The 23,185-nt window shown below is 37.8% G+C and overlaps 1 protein-coding gene and 1 long non-coding RNA gene across 2 annotated transcripts in view; one reads left to right on the top strand and one right to left on the bottom strand.

The window, feature by feature from the left end:
• The window catches only part of LOC105490345 (uncharacterized), an 848,896-nt gene that overhangs the window by 425,877 nt on the left and 399,834 nt on the right, over window positions 1-23,185 (top strand). The window lies entirely within an intron of this gene.
• LOC105490344 (protein FAM47A) lies at window positions 2,837-5,539 on the bottom strand. The gene has a single exon (XM_024795617.2). The coding sequence runs from the start codon at window positions 5,537-5,539 to the stop codon at window positions 2,837-2,839; it is 2,703 nt and encodes a 900-aa protein (XP_024651385.2).

Below are 23,185 nucleotides of genomic sequence, written 5' to 3'. Positions count from 1 at the left end.
AGGTGTGTAATTACAGTGTGGAGAAACCCACATAATTTCTCTGAGGAAAGTTTATTTTACTGGAAGTAGTCATTGCCAATAAGCAATAGAAGCCCTAACCAGTGGTTCTTATTTTTCAATTAGAATTTTTCATCTTAATTTTAGTATATGTGCAGCCAAAGCAAGCACCACCTTTTCATCTTAAGCAAAGGCTAAGTTTGTGTGTAATATAGATGAAGGCTATTACCAGATAAACACCATCAAAAAGTTATTTTATTGGTATCTTTCTGTTGTGATTTTTTTAAGTACCGTTCTTTCTTTCCTACTCCCTCCTTTTCCACAAATATATGTTGAGTATCAATTCTGTGATGCTTGAGGCATTAGGCACTCCAATAAGTAATCCTTTAAGTCTCACCAGAATTTGAGTTTGATGATATGGTGTCCATTGTGTAGATGAGGATACATCCTCCATGAAGTGCGAGATCACATAACCAAATGTAGAAAAGTAGGTCTGTCTCTTGCTGAAAGGATCTTAACATTGAATGCTGCTGCGTGAAGCCCAGGGCTTCAGTGGAGAACCTCAGAAACCAGATAACTCGGCTGGCCAGTTGCGGTGGCACACGCCTGTAATCCCAGCACTTTGGGAGGCCGAGGCTGGTGTATCACGAGGTCAGGAGTTCAAGACCAGCCTGGTCAATATGGTGAAACTCCATCTCCAATAAAAATACAAAAATTAGCCAGGTGTGGTGGCACGTGCCTGTAGTCCCAGCTGCTTGGGAGACTGAGGCAGAAGAATCACTTGAACCTGGGAGACGGAGGTCGCAATGAGCTGAGATCATGCCACTGCACTCCAGCCTGGGCAAAAGAGTGAGACTCCGTCTCAAAAAAAAAAAAAAAAAGAAAGAAACCAGATAACTCTGAGCCATGAGGCATTACATTGGCCTCTCAGAAGTCTGAATAAATAAGTATGGGGATTTCCCTTATTTTGAAGGCATTAATGACTCATTTCTCTAGGATATTGAAGTGAGTTCTCCAGTGGAAGACAACTGGAAAATGAGTGTCCTTGTCTACATATATAAGATCTTAATAAAAGTAATTATAAAATTGACCTTGGTGGGGAGACACTGAAACAGGATTACATGGTCCGAGTAAAGTCCTTACAATAGAGAAAAAAGTATGTACAAAGACACAAGAAAGACACAGAGGTAAGAAAAGGACTATTGACTGGAGTCGGGAATGCAGGAACGTGTGTGTGTGTGCGCGCACGCGCACGCATGTGTGTGTGAGTGTTTATAAACCTAGATAAGTTTAGATGAGCCTGGAGAATTAACAAGCCATGCTTGTATTTTACAAAAATGCACTCCAGAAGAGACACGGGTTGGAAATTGTTCCAGAAAGAATAAGACATAGTGGTGATATGAACCATGAACCTAAGTTTGTGATGATGAATTTGAAGAGAAATTCTAGGCCTTGCCTTAGAAAACAACATAAAAATCTTAGTTCTTCAGGAACACAATGCCCACAGACAAACTTCACCAGAAACAGAATTTGCACATAGGCAGATGTATATGTCACTCCTCACTTAGATGAAATATATGCATATGCTTCCATTTACAGATGGCCTCTTTCATCACTGAAAGAAAAAGTGCACTTCAGATCTACACTACAAATATATTTAGATACAAATTTACCTCCACCAGACAGTGTTACATGTTATTTTTGAAAGGTAAATAAGTTACTTGATTTATTATTTTAAACTTATGAGTGCATTTTTAATTGCTATTCATGAAATGAAAATTATTTGAACTTGAACAGATATGTAAGGATATTTGATGTTGCTTAGTAGCATTTCTCAAACAGATCCTATTTTGCACATGAGATTTGCTAGGGAGTTGAAGCTACCTCCTATTCCGTACCTGTTTATATGATTTGGTAATAGTCTTTTGTTGTGAAGGTTTATGAACATGGTGAAATACATACATTCTATTGAGAGATATGATAAAATGGCATAACTCAAGTTTCAACTATGATTTTGATAAGTAGTTTTCAAACTTGTTTTGGGGATTTTATGAAATCCCAAAGGGAAAGATAACAATTTTACTATTAAAAAGTGTTAACATTATTTTGCTTATAGACTCTAATTATTGGTTAGCAAAATAATTGTTATAATTATTTCATTCAATTTTAATATAATAAGAGTTATATAATTCTTCTTTTACTCAGCATTTTTTTTTTTTTTTCTTTTTTCTTTTTGAGACAGGGTCTTGCTCTGTCGCCCAGACTGGAGTGCAGTGGCAGGATTACAGCTTACTGCAGTCTCCACCTCCTGGGCTGAAGCCATCCTCCCACCTCAGCGCCCCCAGGTAGCTGGGACTACAAAGTGCATGCCACCACACCTGGCTAATTTTTGGATTTTTTATAGAGACTAGGTTTCACCATGTTTCCCAGGCTGGTCTTGAACTCCTGGGCTCAAGCAATCCACCTACCTGGGCCTCCCAAAGCGGGGAGAATTACAGGCATGAGCAAATGTGCCTGACCCTATTTCTCTGTTAAAGAATAATTCTAATAATAATAATTTCTGGTTTTATGTATTTTTACAAATAATTGACATGATGATGTAATATTCACAATGCTTCAACAATGTGAAAAAGTATATACGAATATTAATCACATAATTGATAAAATATGTGAAATAATGAAGCCAAAGCAGGTCATTAAGAAATATTTATAAACATTATGTATTGAAGTTACAGATGTTGCCAAAGTTGTACATCCACGGGGCCAGTCATCATAAATTCTGATTGATGTTTAAAATGAGAGCAAGAAATACCCAATTAAGTAGTAAATTGAAAACCACCTAATCTTCTTCCGATGCGTCTGCGTTTTCTTTGTACTTGTAAAATCGTATTGCACGTTGAATGGGAGTCTTAACAGAGTCATAAGTCCATCCCTTCCTGGCAAACAGTCTTTCAAGGATGCCAGGCATTTCGTAGCCCTTGCTTAGAATGAAATCCTTAAAGGCAATTGGTCCATAAAGTTCGTCAAGAACGTCAGGTTCATCAGGCTTTTCAAGCAAGAGCTTGGGGTCAATCAAAGGTTCATCACTTCTTAGCTTTTTCCACAACTTAGGCTTGAGGTACCATGCTCCATACTTCATCTTCACACGCTGTGCGGTATAAGAATTCGATGGCGTGTGGAATTTCCTGCCCCAGTATTTTTCCTGTGAGAAGAATTTAGCCTCATCCTTTTCATCTAGCTCCATGCTGTACTTCAGCTCTGAGGAACACTCTTTTACCTTCTTAAGCTTTTGGTCGTAATAGGTTGTTCTGTACTTGGGGGTAAAGTCAAACAGATTCCTGATGGATTCTTCATCAGCTCCCAGGTCTGCAGCCCACTTGAAGAATTCACGAAGTTTTTCTGATGTGTATCTATATTGAAGAGAGTCAGAAACGCACTCTGTTGTGTTTGGTGTATCTTCGTGAAACAGTTCTTTTATGTAGGACCCTCGAATCTTGGGAGACTCTGAGAACTGATGGGGCACTGGAGCTTTGGGAGGCTCTGCGCGGAGACTGGACACCCGACGAGTCTTGGGAAGCTCCGGGCGGAGACTGGACACCCGACGAGTCTTGGGAGGCTCCGGGCGGAGACTGGACACCCTACGAGTCTTGGGAGGCTCTGGACGGAGACTGGACCTCCGACGAGTCTTGGGAGGATCCGAGCGGAGACTGGACGCCCGACGAGTCTTGGGAGGCTGCGGGTGGAGACTGGACGCCCGACGTGTCTTGGGAGGTTCCGGGTGGAGATGGGACACCTGAGTCTCCGGAGGCTGCAAGCAGGGTTCCCCACAAGGGAATTTATCAGGCTCGGTGGGTTCCTCGTTTTTCTTCACCCGGGCCTCACAACGAGCCCATACGTCCTTCAGCGTCCTCCCAGAATCCAGCACTTTCAGCATGTATAGTAGGAGATTGGACACCCGACTAGTGTCGGGAGGTTCTGGGCGGAGATGGGACGCTCCAGCCTTGGGAGGCACTGACTGGAGATGAGACACTTCAGTCTTGGGAGGCTCCGGACGGAGATGGGACCCTCCAGTCTCGGAAGGCTCCGAGTGGAGACTGGACCCCCGACGAGTCTTGGGAGGCGCTAGGCGGAGATGAGACGCTCCAGTCTCAGAAGGGTCCGAGTGGAGACTGGACCCCCGACGAGTCTTGGGAGGCTCTAGGCGGAGATGGGACACTCCAGTCTCCAGAGGCTCTGGGCGGAGATGAGATACGCGAGTGTCGGGAGGCTCCGGGCAGAGGTGGGACACTCCAGTCTCTGGAGGCTCACGGCAGAGAATGGACACCCGACGAGTCTTGAGAGGCTCTTGGTAGAGATGGGACACTCCAGTCTCAGGAGGCTCTGGCCGGAGACTGGACTCCGGAGTCTTGGGAGGCTCCTGGTGGAGATGGGACACTCTAGTGTCGGAAGGCTTCAGGGGAAGACTGGACACCCTAGTCTTGGGAGGCTCTGGGCGGAGACGGGACCCTCCAGTCTCGGGAGGGTCTGAGCGGAGACTGGACAACGGAGTCTCGAAAGGCCGCGGGCAGAATTCCCCACAAGGGTATTTACGAGGCTCTGTGTGTTCGTTGGTTGTCTTCTCCCGGCCCTCACAACGAGCCCGTGCGTCTTCCAGCTTCCTCTCAGAATCCAGTTTCAGTAGCTGTCGTAGGAGACTGGACACCCGACGAGTGTTGGGATGTTCCGGGCCGAGATGGGACACTCCAGTCTCGGGAGGCTCTGGGCGGAGACTGGACACCGGAGTCTTGGGAGGCTCCGGGCGGGGATGGGACACTCCAGACTCGGGAGGCTCCGGGTGGAGACTGGACACCGGAGTCTTGGGAGGCTCCGGGCGGGGATGGGACACTCCAGACTCGGGAGTCTCCGGGTGGAGACTGGACACCGGAGTCTTGGGAGGCTCCGGGCGGAGATGGGACACCGGAGTCTCGGGAGGCTTTGAGCAGAGTTCCCCACAGGGGTATTTACCAGACTCTGTGGGTACCTCTGTTGTTTTCTCCCGGGCCTCACAACGAGCCCAAACATCCTCCAGCTTCCTCTCAGGATCCAGCAGTTTCAGCACCTGTAGTAGGAGATCTGGAGGCATATCTTCTCCCAGACTGGGGTACATGGCCAAGGGATGCTTGGCCGTCAGCTGGGCTTCCACTTCCTCTACGAACGTCTTCCGTGCTAGCTGGGCTGGAGAGAGCTTAGAAAATAGGGCCGCTTTCTTGAGCAACTTTTTCTGCCCGCTTTTGGGGTCAGTTTGGGGACCTCTGCGACAGATTTTGGGGAGTAAAAACTCGTCACGGCGACAAATGAGTGTATCTTCAGGAGACGGACAGCCGTAGCGGAAGTCGTCCATGCCCTCAGTCACGAATACCCAGTTCTGGGTGTCCATGGGCGGGAACCTCAGGCGCCTGTACTTGCGCTTTGCGATGCACTTGGAAGGCGGTTTGTCACAGTACCAGGGCTTGAAGTCCATGCCCGGGGACTTCGGCCGGTCCTGCGGCCTTTGGTCCCCCATGGTGGCCCTCGCTGGGGTGCCACCTCTCCAGTTTCCGCGGCTCCTGATCCCTGCCGCTCTAGTCTCTAGGAGACCGCCAGCCACTCGCAGCCCAGGTTCTTTCCTGGAGGCGGGGCAGCGCTGACGCCACCTGCGCAGCCCGGATTCTAACAGGTGTGTAGTGCAATCTCATTCTGGGTTTTATTTGTGTGTCCTAATGACTACTGGTATTGAACATCTCTATATTTGCTTATTTGCCATCCTTATCTCTCCTCGGTTGAAGTTTCTGTGGATTTTTTTCCCCCGTTTTTAAATTGTGTTGCTGGATGTCATATTTAGTTTTGAGAATCCTTGCTGTGTTCTAGATGTAAACAGGTTATCAGATATATGATTTGCATATTTTTCACTTCATCCTTGGCTTTTCCCTTTCATTGTCTTAACAGTATCAAAGAGAAGTTTTTTTAATTTGATGAAGTCCAATGTATCAATTTGTTCTTTTCTGGATTGTGCTTCTTTTGATGTATCTATGAAAACTTGGCCTATCCAAAGGACAAGGTTTTAATTTTTGTAAACAGCACAATATATAAATCAAAGTTTTTATTTAAAAATGTACCTATTGCTTACATGTATCTGATAATTTTAGAACTATTTTTGTAAAGACTAACTTTTCTCCACTGAATTACATTTGGAAATTGGTAGAATATCAGTTGTGTATATTTTTTGAAGGTCAATTTCTGTGCACTTTTTTCTCTTCCATTGATTTTTCTCTCACGCAAATTTCACATTCTGTTGGTTACTTTAGCTTTATAATAAATCTAGAAATTAGGCTGTCTTAGTCCTTTAACAGTGTTCTTTTACAAAGTTAGTTCTTCCTAGGTCCTTTGCATTTCTGTAGAAATTTTAAAGTCAGTTTGTCAATGTCAAAAAGAAAAAGTCCTTTGAGAATTTGATTAGGATTCTGTTGAATCTATAGATCAATTTGAGGATAATTGGCATGTTAACAATAGGAAATCTTCTGACCACTGAGAAACGTACATCTTTATATTTGTTTATGTGATTTTTCATTTTCTCAGGCATATTGTGTATTTTTTAGTGTATGTGCCCTTCACATCTTTTTCTCTCCGGATTTTTCCTAAATACTGTTTTTCATACTATTATGTGTAGTATTTTTTTAGCTGCAATTTCCAACTTTTTGTTGTTAGCATACATAAATATTGATGTTTGTATATCCATTGGTGTCATACAACCTTGAAAAACTCACTCATAATGTTCAGAAGAATTTTTGTATATTTAATTGAACTTTCTGTATATATGATAGTGTTATCTGTAAATAAAGACAGTTTCCCTTCTTCCTTTCCAATCTGAATATCATTATACCCCCGCCAGTCCAGTTGCAATCCTTCATTTTCCTTTAAATAATATCAGTTAAATTTTTATCGCTCTTATAGTGCTTAAAACAACACTATGGAAAGCATTTTTATAAAAAAATTTAATTATAGACAAATTCAGCCTGCATTATTCCTTAAGCATATCATTTTCTTATCACATAGTAATTTTTTTTCTGTACATTCTTACTCATTTTTAAAAATAAGTTTTCTTACTTCCCTTGTTAGGTACAGCTGAACAATGTTTTCTACCATTACAAGCAGGTATACCATAGTTCCTCCTTGTAAATGAGGTATGATCAATGCCTCTCTTTCCTTTGGCTCCTCCTCTGTAAAACAGACACAGTGTATATTTCTCTTGGGTTTCTCATTAAATCAAAGAACTGGATTATGTGTAAATCAAGATAATCTATATAACATGACTTTTGTATAGTATCTGGAACAGAATAAACATCCTGTAAAATATTGTTAATTTATATAGTATTACTACAGTTTGAAAATAAAAATATTCTACATTTGATGTCTATATAAAGGAGAAGCAATATCATACATTTAAATATCACAAATATTTTCATTTGTTGATTATAAGAATCGATGTTAAAGTCTCAGGATATTTAGTAGATTTCATAATGTGAGGGTGGTAAGACCAAATTTGATATGGATTTATTTTTAACTTTCTTACTTAGAAAAATACCATGGACTGTATGTTACATTCAAGAGCCAAAGCTTCAACAATTCTCTATAACAATATCTAACTAGCAAGCTCACATGAGTACTCACTTACCTAAAATGCATGAGAGTTTGAAAAAAATATTCTGTATTCTAAATAATCCCAAAAAAAAAAAAAAAACAAAAACAAAAAAAAAAAAAACCACACACATATTGAATCTCCTAAAGTTCAATTGGGCCTATATAAAATTTTTCATGTGACTGTTCATTAAAACAGTTTTTGTTCCTTAAAGCCACTTCATTTTAATCACTTTTCACAGTAGAATATTATACAAAGGACTCACATCTAGAATACATAAATAATTCTTAAAACTTAACAATAAGAAAACAAAGAACACGAAACAAAAAATGTATAATACACAGTAGTTTAACATGTATAGAGATATATAGTATACATGCTTATATTTTATAGCTCTGTCTCTGCTGAGAAACTAGAAAAAAATGACACCCAAGTAACAGTAAGTACTTCCAGTGCCCAAATCTTGGTTTCTAAATACCATTGTCTAAAATAACAAAAGCAAAACAAAACAGAGATATCCTTGGAGAAATGAGTAATTCTAGGCCTGGGGCAGTGAAAACACAAGATGAACCTGGAGTATTATGTAATGCCAGAAAATACAGAAGTGCTCAGAAAACAAAAGATTAGAAGCAGATCAGGAACCAGACCAAAAGAGCACTTAATGGCCAAAGTTAAAACAATTTAGGCAACAAAATGCATTAAAATTTAAACATTATAACGCAATATAAAATAAAATATCCGTGAGTCCATACTGATATAAATAATTTTACAAATAAATAAATGAGGGAAAAGGTACAAATATTTTTACAAAGAATTTCAGAAAATGTACATGGATACTCCTCCCTTCAGGAGGTGGAAATTAATTGCCTTCCCCAGGGTGTGGGCTGGATTCTAAAAAATAGAATATGGAATGGGAAAAAAATAGCGACCTTTTAGTGGAGAAGCCTGGCAATTCTCTCTCCTTAACCAAGTGATGAATGTTAATGTCAGCAGTGAGAAGTCACGTTGGTATCATGCACTACTCTGATAGGATGTGATGAGAAAGACACTTCACCTCTGTAGTATTCTTCCCTAAATTCCAGAATCCTAGTCTACTGAGGAGAAAACATCTAACAAACCCAAGTCCAGGGACATCTTACAAAATTCTCAAGTATTCCTCAAAACCATAAAGGTCATGGGAAACAAGTAAAGACTGAGAACTGATCATAGACTTTAGATTAAAGAGACATGACAACTAAATTCAATGTGGTAGGCTGACTTGGACCCTGGCACTAAAAAAGGACATGAGCATAAAAAATCTACAAATCTGAATTAAGTCTGAAGTTTAATTAACAGTAATATGTTAATGTTAATTTTTTAGTTTAAATGCATGTACATTGTAAGATATTAATTTTAGGGGAAGCTGAGTGAAATGTGCATGAAAATGCTGTGTACAGCCTTTGCAAGTGTTTCATAATTCTGAGATTATTCTAAAATAAAAGGTTTCCATTTTAAACTATAGATTACATCATGATGAATTATCAACAAATCACTATTAATCATACAAGAGAGAAAGCTGTAGCTTTTTTAAAATGCATACTTGTTGCCCCCCACATATACAGTAAATCATAATTTTTTTCTAAGTGGAGTCAGTAATCTACATTTTACATGGATTTTAAATTATACACACCAATATGTAAGAATTACTTTTCTAAAGCCCTGTGCCTTTTATAGGCCCCAAAGACTTTCAAAGAGATTAAAAACCACAGTAGTAATTACATTATCCGAAGTAACCAAATTTGGGGAAAATTAAATTTCTACATATACTAGATGTAGGCTGAGAGCAAAATAATTCACTTAGGTAACATGTACATACCTGGTGGGCCCACAGAATAATGAAGTCATGATAGAAGAGTGAAGAAGATACAAAGTTTGGTGACTGGCAGTGAAAAAACAAACAAAAAAACTAGGAGTGAAAACAACTTACTTGTGCAAACTGCCCTTCTTGGGTTAAAGAAAACTGACATCATTATAGAGTGCAGAGAAATTACAACTGGCCTTTTCAGTCAAGAAGCACCAACTGCCTTAGTATGAAGTGTTACTCCAGAAATGAATAGTGTAGCTGACAAGCAAAACCAACACCAAGAGGCTAATAAAGAAATGTTCAAGCAAGTCAAAAATGCTCTGAGTGGAGCAGCATGTAATGAATAAGCAAACAAGAGAATGAGAACGAACAATGAAAATCAATGTGATGAAGTGCGTTGGTTTAATGGAGCCTAAGTATTCCCAGTTCTGATATCTTTGTGTGCCTCTGACTGCTTTTAGTTACCTACAACCTTTATTGCAAACTTAACTCAGGACACCGTTTTCATGCTCCAGCAGACTCAAGTTATCTGCAACCTTGCTGTCTCTTCTACCCGCATGCAGCACCTGCCAGCCTTTCTCAGATACCCAATCTTGTTCACTCTGATCCAACCCTCTTTGGAATTCTTTTGCTTTTATTAGCTCTTGCTAAGTTTACTTTCTGTGATAGTTAATTTTCTGTGTCGACATAGCTAGGCTACAGTGCCCAAATAGTTGGTCAAACAGTCTAGATGTTGCTGTGAAGGCATTTTTTGGATGTGATTTAACACTTTATATAGTAGACTTTGAGTAAATCAGATTTACCCTCCATAGGATGGATGAGAATCATCCAATCAGTTGAAGGCTTTCAGGAAAAAGACAAAATTCTCCCAAGAAGATGGAATTGTCCCTCCAGACTGAAACACAGGAATCTGTTTGAGTTTCCAGCCATCAAAATCAGGACTGCAACATCAATTTTGCCCGAATTTCTAACCCACAACCAGCTCTACAGACTTCGGATTTTCAACCCCCGCAGTCGCATAAATGAATTCCTTTAAATTTCTCTCTCTCTCTCTCTCTATATATATATGACATATATATGTATATATATATGTCCTATTATTTCTATAGTCTATATATTCAACTATTTCCTATTATCCTATACATCACCTGCCTCTTGCTCTCTCTCTCTCTACATATATGTAAAATAATAGGAGATATGTATATCTCCTATTATTGTCTTATCTTTCTGGAGAAATCTGATTAATACACTATTCATTTTGATCATTTTTCTACCAGTAACAATGTACTTGTCTTATAATGAGATATACCACAGCAATTTTACCACTGCTACATCCACTGATACTTTTTCTCAGCAAGGTATGAGATGTCGTTAAGGCCTAAAAAATAATATAGACTTAAAGATTTCCATTTTGTTCTTTGAATAAAAAAGCCTAGAAGAATTATTCCATACCTTGGCTGAATTATCAGAATCACTTGTGGCCCATCTTAAAAGTATATATGCCAAGGCTCTGCCCTGAGCCTGCTGAATCAAAATTTCTCCCATTGATAATGATTTACAGCCAAGGGCCGAAATCCCTGGATACATAATAATTTGATCACAGTATCTCAGACAGGATATAGTCCAGCACTACTGATATTAATAAAGAACTTGAGGCAAAAAGAGAACAAATGACTTACACAAGTTCTCAAAAAGTAAAAATGAACAGTGTCAGGCTACTATTTTTATATTTCTAGAAGATTCACTCCATTACCTTCTATAGATAAATTATAGAAAATATGACAATATTCCTGTCTCCTTGCATGCATACGTATGACCTGGTCCATTCAACTCACAAATATAAATAGAATGTAATATTTAGAAAATAACTGAGCAGACACAGCTCTATTTTACAAGGTGGTTCAGCTACAAATGAAATTATTTAGTATATAATTAGAGGACTTAACAAATGGCTAAAATCTTGGCAATTTTGTGTATGGTTAAAGTAATAAAACTTTGAGGACAGGTAAATGTTACTGTGTCATATCCTCTGATTTAATCAAAAAACACTGGTCTCACTTTCCTGTTGATGGAATTTTGGTAGATGCATTCAACAAGCTGTCATAAATCTTAGCTTATTTTCTAGTAGCTAGCAAAAAAAAAATCCAGAATCACTTCATATCATGGATATGAATTATGAATAATAATCAATAATCTTGGTTGTCCACTAGTGCTGTCTTAATCTTATTCTTTGGCTTTGAATGCAACATTTGCATCTTTTACAGAATTCAAAATTTACAGAGTACTGTACACATACACACATGACCAGCTAAAAACCATGTTCTCAATAGTGTCCACTTTACCTGGCTAATGTCCAACATGTGATAAGCAGGCAAAAATATGCAATATTAGTATTATTTACAGACAGATTGTTGCAATTTTAACCTCAATTTTGAAATACAGGCTGTTAATTATATGTTAAAACCACAGCTCTTAAAAATAACATGCATATATACACATATATTCATACCACAATTCACTTAAAGTCCAAAGTTTAGCTGGTTTTAACATTAGTGATCAAAGCCTAATATGTATAGGCAAATGTATGTACACACTACACATGTGAACACACCACAGTTTTCTAAGATATTATTGAACCTGTAACAAAATGTTGAGTTGTGATTTTATAAAAATAGTTCTAATATTTTATTACTACCTTTGTGTTCATTTGACTGAACAGTACTCCTTTACAGAGAATCTGAAGGGTATTCTACATCATCCAGCTATGAAACAGCTTTATAACGCCAAGTGTCCTGTACAGAGGTTTACTCCAACGAACTGTCTTAATTTCGAATATAATCTAATCAGTTATATTTAATAGCATGGTTAGGAAAATCAGCCCCATAGCCTAAAAACCAGTGTCTCTGGGAAAAAAGGAAGTGGACTTTCCTTTTATGTTCTACCTCTTAGAAGGTATAGGAATCACAATATTATATGCAAAAGTAGAGATAGAGGTATTCTCTACCTTTGATCCTTTCCATTCCTCCTTTTACATTTATAACAAATGAATAAGCTGAATGTGAGTCTTCATTTTGTAGCCACAATCTCTGTAGACAAACTGATCAACTGAAATACTTAACACTGATTTGATCAGCATATTTATCAATGAATAAGGATTTAGGAAGTTATTTTCATGATTTGGACAATTGTGCACCTGGATTCATTTACAAACTATTGTCTTTTTCTAAATGTTAGAGATGTTTAATGTGGGGAAGAAAAACTTAAGGAGGGAGACCTACATGGAGGAAACTGCATTTTTCTCTACAGCATAATTCAGGAATACATTGGATTAGAGGCCAAAGTGATGATTTGGAAGGAACTAAAAGCACCGATATTTGATACAGACCTGGTGAACTAGGGAAGCGATTCTAAATAGATTATTTTGGATGTGGAACAGATACTTCCAGTCATCATCACAGTTTTTAGTCCTTGACAGTGATTTAAGGTCTGAGGAATGCTAAGCAATGTTACAACACCTGCACATACATATGCCCTGCACAATCACATGCCCTGCTACCAGTAGCTGCTCTCAGCACAGCTTTCACGCCAAGCCAAGGAATTTGCCATACATGCAGGCAGTCAAAGTGAAGAAAGTTGCCTTTTAAGAATTATTTTCTGTAGTTCCATTCTCAATTTTCAGTTACAACAGCCTCTTCCCATTCAAATTGTCTGCGTTCGCCTCACCTTCCTTCCTCAAACCACCAGTTCCTTTACAATACATCTTCAACTTAGGTTATATAAAGAAATGCTAGGTTTTGTCTTTGCACACAAATTCCTCTTTGAGTATACATATGCTGTATAAATTCATATTACTGCCGTTCATTTCAAGAATTAGCTCTTCCCTGGCAGGAGAAAATCGAGAGATAAGACTAGTAATGGAGAATGGAGTCCTACCGCCCCCAGCACTTGGCAGATTATTAACACGCCTTTCCTCATGGGTTGTTTGTCATGTAAGAAATCATAACTGAATAGCACCGTACACATAAGCAAAAGTGAAATGTTAATAATATTTCTACCTAAAGTGTATGATATTAATTCATATTAAAATAAATGAGGTTTACAACAATATTGTCAGGAAGCTACTAAAAATAATATATTTTCTAGAAATTTGAAACTCTCTAAATAGGTGTAACTGTCCCTAAATATTAAAAGACGTATTGGGAAAATGGCAAAAGCCTTCAAGAAAACAACTCAAAATGATGTTGTTTATTTTTCATGTATGAACAAGAATTGAAGAATGAAAAGCCCAGAAGGAAGGTAATAAATGTAAATAATACATAGGAAACATTTTACAAAACTTTTACTTTTGTAAATTGTGCATTTCACTGACTTTTAATATTAGCTGGTTAAAGTCCTTATCATATTTTTATGAAAGATGAAATCAACAAATAAACCATTCAAAATGTGGAAGAAAAGTTCAGAAAATTATAAAATGAGAGGCCATTACTCATGTCAACTTATAAAATAATGATCACATTAAACATAGCTTACTCTCTTAACATACTGGGTTAATATTGTAGTAGCTTATGGACTCACAGGGAATGTTTTGCAAGGATTATGCTTTTCTCCTAACGTGTTAGGAAAAATTTACGCTGGATTTTAGTGAAGCAAAATATGTACACTTTCAACCAAGATATTTTGTGTCTTTAGGCTAACCAACATAATTATCAAATCTATTTTTCCATAAAATTTACCACTATATGTAGGAGAAGGTATGAGAACTTCTGTAGCAATTTCTGTATTTGTGACAATAGAAGTAAAAATAGCAAAGAAAATATTATTGAATATATTTTTATAATTTAAAGTAAATATATTAGTACATATTTTATAGATTTTCAATTTATTAGCAACTAATATATTTATTGGTCCTATATATAGGATCAGTAATATATATATAGAGAGAGAGAGCGATAATGGTCATAAATATTTTTTTTTAAATTTTATTTATTTACTTTAAGTTCTGGGATACATGTGCTGAACGTGCAGGTTTGTTACATAGGTATGCATGTGCCGTGGTGGTTTGCTGCACCTATCAACCCATCATCTAGGTTTTAAGCCCCACATGCATTAGGTACTTGTCCTAATGCTCTCCCTCCCCTTTCCCCCCACCCCGGACAGGCCCTGATGTGTGATGTTCCCCTCCCTGTGTCCATGTGTTCTGATTGTTCAACTCCCACTTATGAGTGAGAACATGCGGTGTATGGTTTTTCTGTTCCTGTGTTAGTTTGCTGAGGATAATAGTTTCCAGCTTCATCCACACCCCTGCAAAGGACATGAATTCATTCTTTTTTATGGCTGAATAGTGTTCCATGATGTATATGTGCCACATTTTCTTTATCCAGTCTATCATTGATGGGTATTTGGGTTGGTTCCAAGTCTTTGCTATTGTAAATAGTGCTGCAATAAACATAGGTGTGCATGTGTCTTTATAATTATTTGCATTCCTTTGGGTATATACTCAGTAATGGGATTGCTGGGTCAAATGGTATTTCTGGTTCTAGATCCTTGAGGAGTCGCCACATTGTCTTCCACAATGGTTGAACTAATTTACACTCCCACCAACAGTGTAAAAGCATTCTTATTTCTCTACATCCTCGTCATCATCTGTTGTTTCCAGACTTTTTAGTGATCTCCATTCTAACTGGTGTGAGATAGTATCTCATTGTGGTTTTGATTTGCATGTCTCTCATGACCAGTGATGATGAGCTTGTTTTCATGTTTGTTGGCCGCATAAATGTCTTCTTTTGAGAAGTGTCTGTTCATATCCTTCACCCACTTTTTGATGGGGGTGTTTTTTTCTTGTAAATTTGTTTAAGTTCCTTGTAAATTCTGGATATTAGCTCTTTGTCAGATGGATAGATTGCAAAAATTTTCTCCCATTCTTTAGGTTGCCTGTTCACTCTGATGATAATTTCTTTTGCTATGCAGAAGCTCTTTAGTTTAATTAGATCCCATTTGTTAATTTTGGCTTTTGCAGCAATTGCTTTTGGTGTTTTAGTCATGAAGGCTTTGCCCATGCCTGTGTCCTGAATGGTATTGCCTAGGTTTTATTCTGGGGTTTTTATGGTTTTAGGTTTTATTTTAAGTCTTTAATCCATCTTGAGTTGATTTTTGTATAAGGTGTAAAGAAGGGGTCCAGTTTCTGTTTTTTGCATATGGGTAGCCAGTTTTCCCAGCACCATTTATTAAATAGGGAATCCTTTCCCCATTGCTTGTCTTTGTCAGATATATATATATATATATATATATATATATATATATATATATATATATATATATATATTCTATTGGCAAAGAGAATGAACCAAAACAGGCTCTTGTGCCCATGAGATTAAAGCCAATGTCTGTTGCAATCATTTGGCATTTAGCACAAAGACTAAAATAGATTAAGTCCTCAAAAAATAATTACTGAATACAAGGTGTGTTCATGCCATTCTAATTCAGTATCCTCTGTTTGTATTTGATAATCCTATAGATCTTTTTTTGTGTTATATCTAAATGAAAAATCACTCTAAACATTTTCAGGATTTTCTCGATCTCTTTACAGTTCAATACAGCCAGAAAAATTCAGTGTTCTTATTTGGATGTGCGTTTCAATCCTGTTAAATGAGATTGCTGCCAGATGGCATTTTTTAGTGTAAAAATGAAGTTGTCTCATGTTCACTCTTATAGTCATGTTGGCTTATTTTATCAGCTGCAAAGTGATGATTAGGAAAGGAATAATATATTAACAGAAGGAAACTGCAGCACTTTCAGTTATTGAAGTTCTCAAGACTCTTTATTGTAATTTATGAAAAGAATCAAACTTCATCAGAATAAAGTAACACTTTACATTTCACAACTTCATAAAAAAGAACTTGACCAGACAATATTTAAAGGATGGCTTACGTTTCCTGAAAGAAAAATTACATTATGAATCATTATGTTAAATAAGGTGTGTCAAACATTTCAGTAAAAAAGAGTGCTCAAGAATGAAGATACTCCAAGTATATCGGGGTATATAGGCATGGCACATTCAAAAGAAAACTTGCGACACAGAAACTAGATCTATTCTCAGCGAGAAGTGATTGTGTTTAAGACAAAAAACACAGTGTGAAATACAATTGAAATTTCTTAGTTTTTACTTTTACAGTTTTATTTGTAATATTTATAAATTGTTTATTTTACAGGTATAAAAACATACCTTTAAGCATACACATTTTTATAACTAGTTTTATCTTAGTGAATATTTAATTAAAATTATAAGAATTTCTCACCATTGAGTGTCACTGATTCTTTTTTCTTCCAAAGGAAACAGTGTTTAAATGAATAGTCAACGTCCACTCCTACTCATTGTTTAAATTTGGAAAAATAATAAGACTAAAACTTTTAACAGGCTGATCAATCCTCAAAAATATGATTTGTATTTTTGAACCCTTACTATGTGGAATTGATCATTGAGCAAATTACACAGTCTTTGTCCTAGAGGAGTTCATGGTCCTCAAAACTTTCCAAACTACCTAGGGAGGAATACAGCTAAGAGTGTCACTGTCTGCTATTTACAAGTTGTGAGCTCAAAAGATGTGGAAACAATCTAAATGTCCATCAACAGAGGCATGGAAAAAGAACACGTGGTATATACATACAATAAATTGCCATTCAGCCTTTAAAAAGAAAAAAAAATTCCACAATATAGATGAACCTGGAAGACAGTATGCCAAATGATTGCAACAGATTGCTAAGTGACATAAACCAATAATGAAAAAGATAAACACTGCATGATTCCACTTATATGGGATATCGAAAATAGTCAAATTCATAGAATCAAGGAATAGAATGATGGTTGCCAAGGGCTGGGGGAGAAGGCAATGGGGAGTTACTAATTCATAGATATAACGTTTCCATTGATCAAGATGAATAAACTCTTTACCAGTGTGATGGTACCCAGCTACTCGGAAGGCTGAGGCACAAGAATCGCTTGAGACTCTGTCTCAAAAACAAAAAACAAACAACAACAAAAGAAAACCAAAGCGGGGGGGGGGGGGAAGAAAAAAGAAAAAAATTAAACTCTTATGATCTGCAGCACATCATTGCACCTATCATACTCTACTGCCTATCATAATCTACTGTGCACTAAAAAATATGTTAGAGTAGGTCTCATGTTAAGTGTTCATACCAGTATAATTTTAAAAAGTGTTTTAGTATGTTACAAATGCTCTAATTCACAATTTATTTATCTGTAAAATATGGGTGATAAAAATAAAAATTAATTCAGAATGTTTCTGTGATAATGAAATAATTAATATAGAGTGAACAGCCCAGAGACAGGTTAATACTGGTTTTGGATTGACGCACCACTTTCGCTACTCTCATTAAAAAGTGATTTTCTTTATTCATATGCATATATACACAGATGTGTAAATATATGCACACACATACACACACACACACAGAGAGAGAGAGAGAGAGAGAGATAAGCTGCTAACTACTTATGGTTCACTTCCTGTGAGTACATCATGGCGTCTACTGCGTGTATTACTATTTAAAGAAGGGATGATGCAGAACGTTGAATATTGCTTAGCTACAAAAAAAAAAATGAAAATACGAGGAATGTTTAGAACAAGTTTCTATGTTATTATCTATAAAAATATCTGGTAACTGATAGGTGCTCAGTAGAAATGTGTTGAATGCATGGATGAGAGCTAATCACTGACACTGAACCAGAACGTGTTATGTTTTATCAATTGTGTAACTATTTTTTTAAATGATGAAGATAAGTGAAACTAGATTTCACAGATTATAACACTAGAAATTGTATCTGTTCACTGTGGACTTATTATGAATAATATTGTGAGTTAATTTTATGTTTCAACTTCACTGGGTCTCAGAGTGCCCAAATACTTGGTCAAACACTATTCTGGTTGTACCTTTGCGGATGAATTAGGATGAGATTAGCATTTAAATCAGACTGAGTAAAGATGATTGCCCTCCCTAATGTGGATGGGCTTCATTAAATCAACTGAAGTCCTACATGTACCCGCTACGGCAGGTGCGCCAGAACTACCACCCTCACTGCAACGCCGCCATCAAACAGCATGTCAACCTGGAACTCCACGCCTCCTGTGTGTACCTGTCCATGTCCTTCTACTTAGACTGGGACAACGTGACCCTGGAGCGTTGCAGCCGCTACTTCCTGCGCCAGTCGCACGAGAAGAGGGAGCACGCCCAGAAGCTGATAATGCTGCAGAACCCGCGTGGTGGCCTCATCTGCCTTCCTGACATCTGGAAACCAGAGCGTGAATAGTGAGAGAGCAGGCTCGAGGCCATGGAGTGTGCGTTCCACCTGGAGGAGAGCGTCACCTACAGCCTCCTGGAGCTGCACTACCTGGCCATGGAGAAGGGCGACCCCCAGCTGTGCGACTTCCTGGAGAGCCACTTCCTGAACCGGCGGGTCAAGGCCATCAAAGAGCTGGGTGGCTACCTGAGCAACCTTCGCAAGATGTGGGCCATGGGAAACCGGCCTGGCAGAGTACCTGTGTGACAAGCTCACCCTGGGCCGCAGTGGGGAAGAGCCCTGAGCCCAGATGGGCCCCACAGCCACGGGGTGCCTTCACCAGGTTGGGCCGCCAGACGGGGTGTGCATGTTGCCCTTTCAGAACGTTCTCTTAAGTTTGTTCCTTTCAGTTTTACCATTGTTGGCAATAAAGTATTCTGGTTTTCAAAGCGGTAAAGGTGTCCAGTTGATGCGTGCCTGCAAAACTCTCGCTATTTAGGAATAAAGGCACATCCTTATGCAGGTTTAAAGTTCGTATCCAGCAGTCTCTCCACCCAGTCCTGCCCCATCTGCACGCAGCTCAGGATCTCCAAGGATGGAGGAGGAAGGTATTCTATAGGTCCCTGGAAAACACATTAGTCTTCCCTGTATAAACTACGTGGATATATGGAGTGGGATGGGTTGGGATGGGCAGTCTTGGGTCCTGTGTCTGGGGGTGCTTGGGCATCGTAAAGTGTGAAACATGGTCCGGAATTCATCCTTGCCTCTGGGGAAGAAGTGAAGGGAATGAGATTGGGCAAGGATTAAAATAAACAAAAGAGGTCTTCATCTTTACATGAAAACTGTTTCTTAAATATGAAAATGTTAACATTTGTTGATTCTGGGTAGCAAGATGGGTATCCTGGAAGATGGCGTGACAAAGTAACTCTGTGACAAACTCACCTTGAGTGACAGTGACTTAATGGGAATGGGCTAGTTTCTCCATAGACTTCGTAGTAAATCCCTATAGTCACCATTGCTGGGCATCTGTACTATTTCTTCCAATAACGTAATTATATATACATATATATTATAGTAAGTCTTCAGTTAATGTTGTTGATAGGTTTTTGGAAACTGCAACTTTATGCAAAAGAGCTTGTAAGGAAACCCATTTTACCCTAGGCTAATTGATATAAACAAGAATTAAGTTTTATGGCATATTTCCCATCACAAAACATCACCAAACTTGTAAAGAAAGACCAAATTACTTATAGTATTAAACATGGACATAAATGTGAGCTATACGTACATTTAAAAGATTAATACAAACAAGTAAAATAATTATTTATCCATGTATTCCAGTTCAGGGGGAGAGTGGCTGGCACATACCTGGGAAGCTCAGGGAGCAAGGCCGGAATCAACCCTGGCCAGGATGCCATCTCATCGCAGGTGTCTCTCTCTCTTTCTCTCTCACTCACACACACACACCCTTACACTGGGATAATGTAGACACCAAACTCACCTAATGCGCACAACTTTAGGATGTGGGAAGAAATGGGAGTACATGGAGAAAACACATACAGACATGGGGAAACCTGCAAACTCCACACAGACAGTGACCCCTCTGGAAATTGATTTTTTTTCTCATCAACGTTATAATGAAACAACGTTGAACAAATCAACGTTGAAGGAACAATGATATTCGAGTATACTTATATATGCATAGATTTAAATTTTATTTATATGTATTTCTTATTTATTTATTTATATGCATTCGTTCTACCAGCAGCGGGCTTCATTTTGAATCTCCAGACAAGATTCTGAAATTTTGCTTAGGAAGGCTGTCTTTGTTCAAAGCAGTTCAGTAATTGTGTTATTGAAAATGATATATCTGCTTTCTAGAACTTTTTTGAGCCTGGTTTTATTTCTGTGCTTAGGCTTCATGTATCTAACTTCGATTTGGTTTTCTTTGCTTGCTACCAAGAGAAACTTAGCTAATAAATCTCATGATCAATACACCTTTATCAGGTTCTATTGTAATTATTTATAGTGGACTGAAAAACTCCTCCGGGGTAGCAAATGACATTTTTCTCTTTATTCCTAATAGAGTACACTGAAAGGAAAAGGCATGAAAAATGAAAGCGAAAAAATAAAAGAAAAAATTGTCTCCATGAAAATAGAAGTGAATGCTGCTATCACAGCCACTCCTTGTCACCTGGAAGTGTGTTTCCATCATAATTTATGGGGTTTCAATTCCTTAAACCAGCTTTTCCTTTTTTTTTTTTTTTTTTTTTGAGACAAGGTCTCACCCTGCCACCCAGGCTGGAGTGCAGTGGCGCCATCACAGTTCACTACAGCTCCACCTCAGCCTCCAGAGTAGCTGGGACTGAGTAGCTGGGACTGGCCCACACCATCACACTTGGCTAATCTGTGTATTATTTGTAGAGATGTGGTTTTCCCATGTTGCCCAGGCTGGTCTCGAACTCCTGGACTCAAGAGATCCTCCTGCCTCTACCTCCCAAAATGCTGGCATTATGGGCATTAGCTACTGTGTCCGGCCTTAAACCAAGTTTATTAGACTCTGTTCCCTATCATCATGTCATACAAAATAGCGATAGGTGTTCAGTGAAAAAATGGATTCGTGGCAATATTTTAAATATATGTGTATTTATATATAATATATAAATAATTATATATTTTGTATATAAAAATATGTATAAATATTTATGTAATATATATTTATATATCTTATATATAAATATAATTTTTACATATGCAGAACATATTTGTGTTTATAAAATTAGCAAAATTGTTTTGCTTTGTTTTCAGTTTATATTTTTTACTCTAGGAATTTTCAGTCTTCCATATAGAAATATATATTGTGCATTTACAACAAGAGGATAAAATATTCAGCATTTTCCCAACTTCCTAATCATGAGATGCTTTTTCTACCAAATTTTACAGAACAATATTCCAAAGAAAATAACTCAGTAAACAACATCAAAGAATCTTATGGCGTGTTATTCCAGAAGCATATACCTGGCAGCTTAATGGCTCTTTCACTGAGAAGTCATTATGCAAAACTTGCCTTTGCTGTGAAAATTCCATCACAGTAAATTTCAAAGCAAAAGATGGAATTCAAGGCCCTCAGCGTGAGTGTAGATAACACACACAACCATTTTGTTTCCTGATGGATTACTCCTAACACTGTATTTCTTTTCTGTTATCCTCTACTTTTCATTTTTAAATGAATGGTTTCTGGGAATGATGACATTGATATTTATCTAATACTTAAAGTTGAGAGGTGGGTTAGGGCTCCCACATAGCTTATACTCCTCCCTTCCTCTACCTATATATTCATCTTATCAGCAGGAAAGTTCTTCCTTTTGATTTTCCAAGATTGCTCGTTTTTGAGTAGTACATCCTTTGGACAAAAGCAGTCAGTGCTTTCAATCTTTTGGAAAACAAATACATGCTTCTTTTCTCACCAAAGCATGCTGAAATTCCTCAAAATTCTGGCACTGAGCTATGAGAAAAAAAAAATAAGGCACATATGCCATACAGTATTTTAATAATAAAGTCCTGGAATGTTAAATAAATATACAAGTAATATGCAGCATCTTACACTCCACCTCTTTCCTCCAGTAGAGATTATCAGCATTTTCTATGTCACTATTCAGTTTTGGATGGACATCCTGTGGCAGTGCATTCCTCTCTAGGTTCAGTAAAGGACATGTTAAGCTTCTCTCCAGCCCTAAAATACATGTTGTAATCCTATAAATTGACACTGCATTTTCCCCAAACAATATTGGACATGAAGCGACACGTTACCATAAACTCTTGCAGCTGTTTTAATTTAAATGTATCCTCACAGCTACTTTTAGATATACTTATATTATAATTCCAATGAATTTGATAAGGTACTTACTTTATTCCCAGGCAGACATTAACATAATACAAAACTATTCTTTTCTAAATATGGAAAATATGTAATCATTTTTATAAATTATTATTTTATCCTAGAAAATAACGAGGTGATTAAAAATGCTTTTTCACAAGGGCAGTGTTTCAGTCCGGCCTATCTTACTAACCACAACTTTCATTTGTCTGCTGTTTGGCTGTTTAAGTTGATTCAACAAACATTTGTTCTTCATAAATGAGCTGCTGCTGGGGAGTCAAAGTTAAATGAGACATGGACTTGGCCCAGTTAAGTGAGATGTATTAGCAGTTTGCCAATTTTTAAGAGTAAAACATACGTCCAATACGAGGTTATTTTAATGAACAACTAAATCAAGTATGAATCTAGGAAGTGTTTTCATTTATAATTTTCCATTCAATCTTTATTAAAGAGGTAATGCTACACAACCAATGAACTTTCACAAACAGTAATGAAATAATTTTTACAAGGTTTGAGGAAGAA

Source organism: Macaca nemestrina, chromosome X, assembly GCF_043159975.1.
Source record: "Macaca nemestrina isolate mMacNem1 chromosome X, mMacNem.hap1, whole genome shotgun sequence".
In the NCBI taxonomy this organism is placed as follows: Eukaryota; Metazoa; Chordata; class Mammalia; order Primates; family Cercopithecidae; genus Macaca; species Macaca nemestrina.
This window is presented reverse-complemented; position numbering and strand designations above follow the sequence as displayed.